Source organism: Erinaceus europaeus, chromosome 7 (assembly GCF_950295315.1).
Source record: "Erinaceus europaeus chromosome 7, mEriEur2.1, whole genome shotgun sequence".
Classification (NCBI taxonomy): Eukaryota; Metazoa; Chordata; class Mammalia; order Eulipotyphla; family Erinaceidae; genus Erinaceus; species Erinaceus europaeus.
The window spans coordinates 15,041,713-15,052,679 of NC_080168.1; the positions used below are offsets into that span (position 1 = coordinate 15,041,713).

At 54.7% G+C, this 10,967-nt stretch overlaps 1 protein-coding gene across 3 annotated transcripts; it reads right to left on the minus strand.

The window, feature by feature from the left end:
- Positions 1–560: 560 nt before the first annotated feature.
- Positions 561–8,862, minus strand: DNAJB2 (DnaJ heat shock protein family (Hsp40) member B2). 3 transcript variants are annotated; one of them, XM_060193848.1, is made up of 11 exons: positions 8,691–8,859; positions 8,364–8,455; positions 7,744–7,853; positions 6,636–6,689; positions 6,361–6,489; positions 4,913–5,005; positions 4,599–4,701; positions 4,444–4,514; positions 2,480–2,683; positions 1,649–1,677; positions 561–1,439 (listed from the first exon to the last, which is right to left on the minus strand). In XM_060193848.1, the coding sequence occupies exons 2-10, from the start codon at positions 8,426–8,428 to the stop codon at positions 1,655–1,657; spliced, it is 852 nt and encodes a 283-aa protein (XP_060049831.1). In that variant the 5' UTR covers positions 8,429–8,455; positions 8,691–8,859; the 3' UTR covers positions 561–1,439; positions 1,649–1,654. The 3 variants fall into 3 exon arrangements, 2 of the variants coding, with proteins under 2 accessions (XP_060049831.1, XP_060049832.1); XR_009550635.1 differs by having other exon boundaries at positions 1,649–2,683; positions 8,691–8,862; XM_060193849.1 differs by lacking the exon at positions 1,649–1,677 and having other exon boundaries at positions 8,691–8,856.
- Between the last annotated feature and the right edge of the window lie 2,105 nt (positions 8,863–10,967).

The window sequence follows — 10,967 nt, forward strand, 5'->3', positions numbered from 1 at the left end:
AGCTCTGTGGAGGCTCAGTCCCTGTATGTTTGGCATCTCAGAGGCTGCACACAGAACAGTTGGTTCCCAACGTCCAGTAGGTTCACCCTCATTTGAAGTAGAAACTGGACATTGCTCTGTCAGGGCTGCTCACTCACTTTGAAAAAAAAATCCTAGGTGGTGAAGCTAAGTTCCTCCCCTGGATGGGAGGGCAAGTGCTGGTCTTGCCCCACTTGCTCTCAACAACAGGTGCTTATCCTGTGACCGGGTGAGTGTCTTTGCAGATGTCTGGAGACAGAAGAGGCTCTCTTCTTCCTGGGCCCGGTACCTCTGGGACCAGGGCTCAGGGTCTTAGGTGGGGCAGGTGCGAGCCCCACCCAACAGGGACAAGCAAGTCTGAGCTAGCTGCTTTCTGCTGCCCCAAGCATTTGGTATTGACTTGGTCTAATCCCAGCTATGCTGCAGGGAACTGGAGATGGGTCCCAGTCATGGGGACATACCTGCTGGTCCCAAGGGGTATGTCGTCGTCATTCCTCCCTGGGGGAACATAGGGAGACACAGGAATACAACACACCACCAAGCACTCAATAAAACTCAGTTTTATTAGTTTCCAGTGTTTCCCTCTCGATCTGAGCTCAGCCCAGCTGGCTTTGGTAGAGTCTCTGAGACTCACTGTCACAGAGGCTGCCAACACCTGGCTCTGCCCCTCCCCTCCCTGGGCTGGGCCACAGGGCTCCGCAGGCAGGGAGGAGAGGCCATTCATCTATGGTGTTGTAGAGAAAGAACAGACAGCAGGGTCCAAGGCCAAAATAAAATAAAAAGCCATACAAGCAGCAACATGCCTGGAGCTCCCATCACATGCCAGTCCTGCCACACACACACACACACACACACACACACACACACGGAGGCGGCCTTCCCCTCTGAGCTCTCTGCCAGTCCAGGCCCATCAGCTTCCTGGGGTCACTTCATGCTGATTCCATCCCAAGTCCAACACAGGGCTGCCACAGGAAATAGCTTCTCCCCAGTGGTGCAGGATTTGAAGTGCGTGCTCAGCCCCGGGCACCAGTAAAAGGTCTCAGGGGATACCAAGGCTCAGACTCATGGCCCTTCACCCACTTTCTCGTCACCCTTGCCAGGAACAAAATGACAAGACGCCCTCCGGCTCTCAGCAAGCAGGTTGGCCTGGGCTAAAACTACATGTCCCAAGATGCATAGCGCCACAACCAGGCACCGCTGCCCCTTAAGCAGGAACTCGCAGAAGTGAGGTGTCGTGCGCTGCATTCTGGGACCTGTAGTCTCTGAGACAGCACCAAAGACCCAGTAAAGAATTCACACGCTAAGACTACCAGAGGCCTCCCACCCGCCCCCCAGCTCTGTGCGGGTGAGGGGGAGGAGGGCGCTGTCCTGTTGGAGCTGTGCAGCGACTCTGCATCCCGGACATCCAGCTCAGAACACATCTGGGAAGAGAGCAGGGGCAGTGACAAGGAGAGAGGGTCAGCAGCCAGCGGTCGTGGGCGGAGCCAGCATGCAGCCCTGGGCTAGCCCTGTGGCCTCTCCCTGAGCCCCCTGATGCATGGTGGAGGAGGATGGGGTGCAGCCCCCGCGGCGGCCCCCCTCCTGGGTCACCCAGGCCCTGCCCCACCTCTCCAGGGTTAGCCGGCCTCACCTCTGCCTAGTCCCGAGGCCTGGGGCAGGCTGAGGCCGCAAGAGGAAGGGAGGAGGAGTGGGCTCCGGCTCCAGATCTGGACGGCTGAGAGGCTCCCGCCCCACCCAGCTAGCCTCTCCCTGAAGACCTGCCGGCCTTACAGGCCACACTGAGACCTTCTCGGGCAGAGGGGAGAAAGAAGGGAGTCCCAGCCAGACAGCAGTGAAAGCAAGCAGTGCGCCCCGCAGGGGTTAGGGAGAATAGAGTGCGAACAAAGAGGATACATGGCAGCAGGAGGGAGGCAGCAGACAGAAGGTCAGAACTCAGACGGCAACAAAACCCAGCGTGGTGGGGGGGGGGGGAGCGGTGAAGCTGGACAGGACAGCGGGAGACTTCCCAGTGGAGAAGCCCCGGGCCAAGTCCTCCTTCCTTGCCATCATCAGCAACGTGGGTGGCGAAGACCTGGGCACCAAGCGCCCGACCCCCACCATGCATGCCCTTCCCGACTCTTAGTCCTAACAAGACTACGCAGGCCTCCGCCCTGGGCACCTATCCGACCCGGGCTGAGCACAGCAAATGGTGAGTCCACTCTAGAGTGGGGGTGGGCCTACCCCACCCCCCAGCAGAGGGTGTCTGGTGCTAGAGAGGGCACCCCGCCCCAGCTCTCCCAACCACAGGCAGGACCCCCCAGTCACCCCAATTGGTCTGGTGATGATCAGAAGATAAGGCAGCGAGAGGTCTTCTCCTCTGGGGATGGGCTAGGCCTTGCCGGGTCCCCCCTGGCACGCTCGGCACCACCTACACCCCGATCCTGGTACTGCCCCTGCCGTCGGTGCTGAGCCCCCCGCCCACCTGCCGGTTTCTTCCCAGACGCCTCCATCTCTGACAGGCTGTAGGCCATGGCGAGCTGCAGGTCCTCGTCATCAGAGAGGTCACTGTCAGAGGGCCGAGGGGCAGGGGCCTGCCGCACCTGAGTGCTTGTGGCCCGGGAGCTGACCGCTGGCTGCTGCTCTCGACGGCTCAGCTCCAAGCCCAGCGCCAGGTCATCGGGGACGCCTGTGGGAGGCATGGCCACCATAAGTCCTGGAACCCAGGCCAGGGAACACTGCCAGGCTGCCAACTGCATGTATCTGAGTACCCAGAGGGGTGACTGGGCATTTGGGCAGGTGTCCAGCTCCACCAGCCTCACCAGGAAAACACTCCACTCCCTATGTATCCCTTCCCTCAACTATAAAATGGGAATGATAGCAGCCCAGGTGGTGCAGTGGATAGTGCGCTGGACTCTCAAGCATGAAGTCTTGAGACCAATCCTCAGCACTCCATATGCCAGAGTGCTGCTCTGGTTTGCTCTTTTATTATCATTTTATCTATTTATTGCCACCAGGATTATCTCTGGGGCTTGGTGTCTGCACTATGAATCCAGTACTCCAGGTAGCCTTTTTTTTTTTCCTTTCTATTTTTATTTGACAAGACAGAAATTGAGAGGGGAAGGGGAGATAGGGAGAAAAAAAGATAAAAGACACCTGCAGGCCTGCTTCACTGCTCATGAAGAGGCCTCCCTGCAGGTGGGGAGCAGGTTTGAACCCAGGTCCTTAAGCATAATGATATGTGCACTTAACCGGATGTGCTACCACCTGACCCCCCTGGTTTGCGCTTACGCTTAATAAGTAAACACATCTTCAGTAGAGATGCACCTGCTACCCTGGTCCCCACCTGCAAGGGGGAAGCTTCATAAGCAATGGAGCAGAACTGCAGGTCTTCTCTCCCTCTCCCTCTCTAGTCCCCCTTCCCTCTAATTTTCTGTCTCTATAAAAATAAGCAAATCTGGGAGTCGGGCTGTAGCGCAGCGGGTTAAACGCAGGTGGCGCAAAGCACAAGGACCAGCATAAGGATCCCGGTTCGAATCCTGGCTCCCCACCTGCAGGGGAGTCGCTTCACAGGCGGTGAGGCAGGTCTGCAGGTGTCTATCTTTCTCTCCTCCTCTCTGTCTTCCCCTCCTCTCTCCATTTCTCTCTGTCCTATCCAACAACAACAACAATAAAACAACAAGGGCAACAAAAGGGAATAAATAAGTAAAATAAATATTAAAAAATAAATAAATAAGCAAATCTTTAAAAAGGTAGGATGATGACAGGGCTCCCACTGACACACTGCTTCAGGGATGAGCTGGAGCACAGGACTGACATGTCTGAGGTCCTGGGTTCCAGACCTGACACCACCCATGCCAGAGCTGAGCAGTGCTCTAGTTTCAATCCGTCAGTCTGTCTGTCTGTCTGTCTGTCTCTCTGATAAATGAACGACTCCTCCAATAAGGGTTCCTGGAAAGCACTGAGCACCAGCATTCCTGAAGTCGGCAGGCCTGTGAGGTCACCATGGTAGCATCCTTAAGCCCCCAGTTCTCTGGGAACAGTCCAGCAGTCAGGCATCCTTCACTGGGCAGGAAAAAAACCTGGACCCAGGGTTCCCTGGGAATCAAGTTTGTTTCATCACACTGCTGCTTACTTGGTCTCCTCAAAGGAAAAGCAGGAAAGGTGACCTGTCCTGCCTGTCCCTTGGCTCTTTTGAGAACAGGCAGGACATAGTGAGGGGCTGATGCTGTATGAACACAAGTGCCCTGCAAACCCCAGACACCCACCAGTGGTGTGGTGGAAGTGACTTGGCCTGCAGAGACTCAAGCGTCCCCTCTCGACCCCCTTCCAGAAGAGGGTCAGGATCTGGCTTCCTTCCCTATCCCAAGGGGATTCAGAAAAGAGCATTTTGGAGAGGTGAAGCCTGGGGCTTCCTGCCAGGGGGCAAGTGGGAGAGCAGCTCCTTACCATTGATGGTGACTGACTTGAGCTGCCCGTCCTCCTCCACTTCTACCCGCTCCTGCCCGTTCTCCGTGATTCTGTGGGAGACAGGGCCGGTGAGCGGGATGGACAAGGCTCTGCCCGTCTCCCCCTCCACCTGGATGGCCCCCGGTAGCCCTCACCTGCGAGTCGTGATGCGGCGCCCCTGGACAAAGGTGGTGGACGTGGAGACAGAACGGAAAGCACCGGCCCCGGGACTGAAGGAGAACGAGGAGGAGGAGAAATCTGGCATGGGAAGGAAAGGGTAGAGGAGAGGGAGTTAGCTGGAGGCTGGATACACAGCCCACAGGGGTCACAATCAGTCAGTAGCTCAGGGAGTATGGAGGGGGAAGTCTCCCCAAAGAACTGCCCAGTGGAGACAGGGCTCCAGATCTCACCAGAGGAGAGGAGATATCTGTTGAGGCCAGGGGTGTCCATGGGGAGAGACAGCACTTACCAGAGTGGCCAGGGAAGGAGGAAGAGAAGGTAAAGAAGGGCCCTGAGTGTCGGGGGGCTCTGCTTTGCAGCTCCGAGAAGGGGCCCAGGTCATCTGCAGCAGGAAGCAGAAACACAGTCAGCAGCTCGAGAGAGCTGACCGAGTCCCAGCTTATGGGAATCCTTCTATGACCAGAGCACTGCTCAGCTCTGGCTCATGGTGGCACTGCTGAGTAGTCTGTTTTGCTACAACAATGCTATTGGCCTTTCTCCTTCATTTGATTGGGCATTAAGAATAAATAAATAAATAAAATATGTGGAGGGTCCAGGTGGTGGTGCACCCAATTGAGCTTACATATCACTATGCACAAGGACCGACACAGTTCAAACCCCCAGGGCCCACCTCACCAGCAGTGAAGCAGTGCTGCGGGTGTCTCTCTTTCTCTCTTCCTATGTCCCCTTTCCATCTTGATTTCTATGTCTATCCAACAAAATGAAAACATTTAAGTAGATGAGAAAAAAATATATGTTATTAATTGACACGTGTGAAAAACAGAATCAGTGTATCAGTCTGGCATATGTGGTGCAAGTTCTGAGCTCTACCTCTGAGGCACCTCCTCAGCCACTGTTTGGGCTTACTGCCTAACTGAAGTCCTTTCTGGCACTGTACGTGAAGAAGCTCACTGGCCACTGTAAAGGACAGAGGAACAAAAGGGGGGGAGGCGCGTGTGCAGGTATGTGTCAGTCAGATGCAGCCAAATGCCTTGGCTCTGTCATTCGCTGTGTATGTAATACCGCTAAGCAAGGTAATTTCTGCCTCAGTTCCTCATCGGTAAATGGGGGTACAGTTATCCACCTTGCAGAATCAGAGCACAGAGGGAAGCAAAAACTCTTAACAATAGGAGCCACCCCCAAGGGTCACTAGCCAAAGTCATTATGACTGTCATGTGCTTTGAGGCTTGGAAGCTTGTTTCCACTGTCATTGTGGAGGTCTAACAGAGCGCTATTGTTGTCACCATTTAAGAAGGCGAATCTCTGGGACAGGGGAGGGAGCTCAATGGCAGAGCACGTGCTTTTTGCATACATGAGGCTCTAGGCTCAACTCCCGGCACCAAATATGAAAGCAGACAAAAAGACAGAGTCTCTGGAGGAGTCACATGGCTTCAGTTCATGGAAGGTTCTAACCTAGCCCCTCCTCGCTGGGTTCACCCCCACAAAATCCTCTGTGAAATCCTACTTCCTTCCTACCTCGGGCTAAGGCAAAGCCTGCTGGTGTGGCTAAAGCCACACCATTTTTTCTAAATGAACGAGGCAAACCTGGATTTACTTTCCAGCTCTGTGAGGCCTTAAGGAAGTTACTTCAACTCCCTAGGCCTCAGTTTCCTTGCCTGTGAAATGAGGGTGATGAATTCTGCCAAGAATCATGCGGTGAAGACTAAAGCTAAAGTGAAGCCTCCAGAGTCCACTCACCAAAGAGCTCTGCAAACGGGTCTCCACTCCCGAAGAACTCCCGGAAGACCTCCTCCGGGCTGCGGAAGCTGAAAGTGAAGCCGGGCCCACCGCTGCTGCCACCTGCTTCCGTCCGGGATGGGCCAGTTCCTGGAGAGGGGATAAGAAGATGATGTCTTTGGCTTGCATCTTGCCCTGCATCAGGGGACCCCTTGGGAGACCTGGCCACACCCTCCCCTTCTCCCTGCTCCTCCCTGGCCCACTTCTACCCTGGGGGTCCTCTCCTCTCCACTTACCTGCCCCGGTCAGCCCTTCCCGGCCATAACGGTCGTAGAGTTCCCGCTTATGCTCTGGAAAGAGAGGGCAGATCCTGTCTCCCTCCCTCTGGGGTGAAGGCCTCCCCTTGCCCAGAGACCGATATTTGGGGGATAGTGACAGGGGACTTGGGGGCTCAGTCCTTCACAGTGGCTTCTTCTCATCTGAAAAATGGGCAGAGGAAAGGCACCTACCTCATAAGGTTTCTGAAAGGAAGAAGAGAGATAACCCAGCCCAGTGCCCAGAAAGTGTTCTCTAAGTGTTAGCTAATTAGTACTGTGTGGATATTAATCAGGGCTTAACCCAAATGCCACATCCTCACAGAGGTCTGCTGGGGACCACCTGCACAAGAATAGGCGCCCTATCACGTGACTGCCACTTTCTTTTGGAATCCCCTAACTGTGTAGTGGCATGAACTCTGTATTTATACTTCCCTAACCACACTGCGATAATCCTACCACAGTGCTTGCTCTTTCTCCAGTGTTCCAAGTACCCAGTAAGGGTATGGCAGCAGAATCATTCAGTGAACATTTTGGGGGGAGAGGGGTGCCAAGAACCTCATGCATGCAAAGCATGCACTCTACCCCTGAGCTACAATCAACATTTTTCTTTTTTTAATGAACAAGGCAGACCTGGATTCACATTCCAGCTCTGTGTGGCCTTGAGGAAGTTACTTCAGCTCCCTGAGCCTCAGTTTCCTTGTCTGTGAAATGAGGGCAATGAATTCTGCCTAGCACCGTGGCAGTGAAGGCTCGGGGAGATGAATACTCCTAGACCCACACGCCTCCCAATGCCTGGCACAGAGGCGACTCAGTGCACATGAGTCACCTGCCTGTGTCCTTCTGCTGGTCGCCAGATCCTGAGGCAAGGGTGGGGGCAGAATGAGGGTGCTTGGCACACAACAGGTGCTCATCTGAATGGAAGCAAAGAAGAAAACCCCATGGGGTTGGGGACAGGATGCACTTAGATGTCAGGTGAGGACTTGGATATCTGGAAGAGACTAGGCTGGTGATGGATGGCATGGCTTTGGGAAGGAGTGACGCTGGGCACAGTGGGAGTGCCACGCTGAAACCCTGCCCCAGCCCTTACTGTCTGAGAGCACTTCATAGGCCTCAGCGACTTCCTTGAACTTCCGCTCCGCAAACTCTTTATTATCTGGGTTCTTGTCTGGGTGCCACTGCAGCGCCTTCTTCCGGTACCTGCGGGCGAGGGAAGGGGGTTCAGGGAGGTGGGTCAGGACAACAGCACCCCCTGTGTTCCCATCATCCCACCACTGCCTTTCCAGCAACGGGCACCTGCACCCCAGATGAAAACGGGGGAGTCTCTGTGGGGTTTCACTGATGCCCGTACGGTGCCAAGTCTGCCCGTGCTAGCAGGTGACAATATGGAGGTGATGATATGGAGGTGACAGCCCGGGGGCGGGGCCATGGGTCACGGAGAGTAGACAGGGGCACTACTGTCCCCTGCCGGGACAGTGTCTGGGCGTCTCTTTGGATGGGGGGAGCGGTAAAGGGGAGGGGCAGGGAGGAGAGACCCCTGGAGAAGCGCCCACCAGGTCAGCTCCAACAGATCTTCACTCTGTGGACCTTCTGCTCCAGGGAGGTGGGGTGTCTCCTCCTATCTCACAGCGTCGCCCCTGCCCCACCCCACCTGTCCCGGCCCCCGGCCCCGGCGCTGGCGCTGTGGGTCCCAGCAGAGGGGACACTTACGCCTTCTTGATGTCCTCGGGGGACGCGCTCCGGGGCACGTCCAGGACCTCGTAGTAGGACGCCATGGCAACTGGGCGCTCAGCAGGCCGCTCCTGGGGAGGCGAGAAAGCAGGAGGGGGAGCGAGCTGAGGACGCCCCCGGGATGGAGACCTTCCCCCGGGGCCCCCCAGGTGGCGGGAGGCGCTGGGCTGTGCGGGAGGCTCCCTCGGGCGGCGTTATCGGGAGGGCGCGGCCGGGCGCCCCGGCTATCTCGATGCCCAGGCCCGCACAGCCCTGCCGGAGCAACCCCCTCCCTGCAGCCGCTGAGCCCGGGTCCCCCGCCCGCACCTCCTGCAGCGCCCCGCCCGGACCCCGCCGGGAACCGTCTGGCACCGGCCGCGCTGCTCGCGGCTGCTGCGTAGGACGCGCCGGGCCGGCTGTGCGCGCGGGGGGGGAGGGGGGCCGGGCGGGCGGGGCGCCGGTGCCGCGGAAACTACTAGACCCGTCAAAGGGGGCCGGGGCGCCGCGAGGGCTGCCGGGAGACGGGGCGGGGCCGGCTATTTGTGACCGGCCCGGGTGACGTCTTCCCGGGACCGGTCAGGTGGCTCCAGCTGGTTTGAGGCGCTCGCCCACAGCTAGGCAGCCGCCCGCCCCCCCACCTGTCACTCACTTATAAACCCGCCCCTCCTCCCCCTTGGAGCATCAGTCACACTGGAGCAAATCACCACCTCAGGGAGGGCTCCTCCTTTCTTCAGATCTTTGCTCCAGCCCAGCGTCCCCTAAACGAGCGGCCGTCCTGCTTTCCTGAGCAGCTGCTGACCTGCTTCTCACGGCGTCCCTGGCCTCCTTTTAAGGCTGATGCAATTACTGTCGCCTCCCTCGGAAGCATGCAAATTTCACAGGGCGGAAGGGCTGTCTTGTTTTCTGTCCCCTAGGGCATTAGGACGCTAGTGGGGTTTCAAAAAACTATACGTTGATACAAAAAGCATACCCACGGATCAGCCAGGAAAAGATAAATAATCCAGGGGCCGGGGAGACAGCATAATGGTGATGCAAAAAGACTTTCATGCCCAAGGCTCCAAGGTCCTGGGTTCAATCTCCAGCGCTACCATAAACCAGAGCTAAGCAGTGCTCTGAAAAAAAATAACTAGGGGTCGGGTGGTGGCGCACCTGGTTGAGTGCACATGTTAGAGTGTGCAAGCCCCGGGCCCCCACCTGCGGGGGGACGCTTCATGAGATGCAAGGCAATGTCGCAGCTCGCTCGCTCTCCCCTTCTTCCCTCTCTATACAATAAATAAATAAATAAATTTGTTAAAAAATAAGCAGCCCAGCTTTTAAAAGGCTCTTAAGTGAATGTCTACAACTGCTCCTGAAAAAGAGCTAGATCCCTTTCTTTGGACGCCAGGGAAATGTGAACACACCACAGTGAGATACTACATCCCCACTGCTGAGCTTAAATTAGATACCACGATAATATCAAGTGTTAGGGTGTGGAGTGACCAAAGCTTTCATCTATTGTTGATGAGAATACAAAATGACAAGAGGGAAAAAAATCACCTTGGAAGAAAATGGTTCGGCAGTAAATTTACAAATTCCCTGAACCTTTAAAATAAGAGCATTCCCTTCTGAACAAAAAGGGAACTGTGAGCTAGAAATGATCCCAGCAAGACTCATGGTGATTCAGATCAGAAGTCCTCAAAAACTGTTTAATCCTGTTCTCGTTGACAAGAGGCAGGCAGCGTTGTGTTAAAAGCCAGAACAGGGGGTTGGGGGGAAGGGGGTAACACACAAGGACCAGAGTTCAAACACCTGCAGGGTGAAGCTTCACAAGTGGTAAAGCAGTGTTGCAGGTGTCTCTCTTTTTCTCTCCCTCTCTGTATCCCCCAATTCCCTCTCAACTTCTCTCAAACTCTAACTGAAAGAATTCTTTAAAAGAAAAAAAAAAAAGGATTCATTGTGCAGACACCAAGCCCCAGTGATAACCCTGATGACAAACAAACAAAAAACAGGGGAGCTGGCAAAATAGCTTTCTTGGATAGTGCACTGCTTTGACATGTGTATGATGCAGGTTTGAGCCTAGCACTTGCCATATTGAAGGAATTTTTTTTTTTTTTTTTACCAGAGCACTGGCTCAGCTCTGGCTTTTGGCAGTGCAGGGGATTGAACCTGGGACTTCAGAGCCTCAGGCATGAGAGTCTCTTTGCATAACCATTATACTATCTTCCCCTGCCCTGAAGGAAATTTTGATGCTGTGGTATCTCTCAGTATTTCTCTCTACTTCCATCTAAAATAAATAAGGAATAAATAAATATTTTAAAAAAATAAAGTGGTCAATTAATTTGAAAATAGAAATCAAACAAGTTTTTTTTAAAGTATTTCTTTGCATTGGATTACTAATAAAATATTAGTTCACTTATTTTAACAAGAGAAGATATAGATACAAGGAGAGAGTCCAGATCCCTGCTCAGCTCTGGTTTATGGTGGTGCTGGAGACTGAACCTGGGAAATCAGAACCTCAGGCCTGACAATATTCTGCAGAAGCGCAGTGCTATCTCCACAGCCCCTGTATTGAATGGTTAATAACTAATGAATCTAAGCCTCTTGTTGACAGCTTTGAAACATTTC

Coding starts and splice junctions, on each gene's coding strand:
- DNAJB2 (XM_060193848.1), bottom strand. CDS start 8,428: ATGGCGTCCTACTACGAGGTCCTGGACGTGCCCCGGAGCGCGTCCCCC. Junction 5,006..6,360: donor CCCGTTTGCAGAGCTCTTTG/GTGAGTGGACTC, acceptor TTCCTGCTGCAG/ATGACCTGGGCCCCTTCTCG. Junction 4,515..4,598: donor CGCCGCATCACGACTCGCAG/GTGAGGGCTACC, acceptor TGTCTCCCACAG/AATCACGGAGAACGGGCAGG.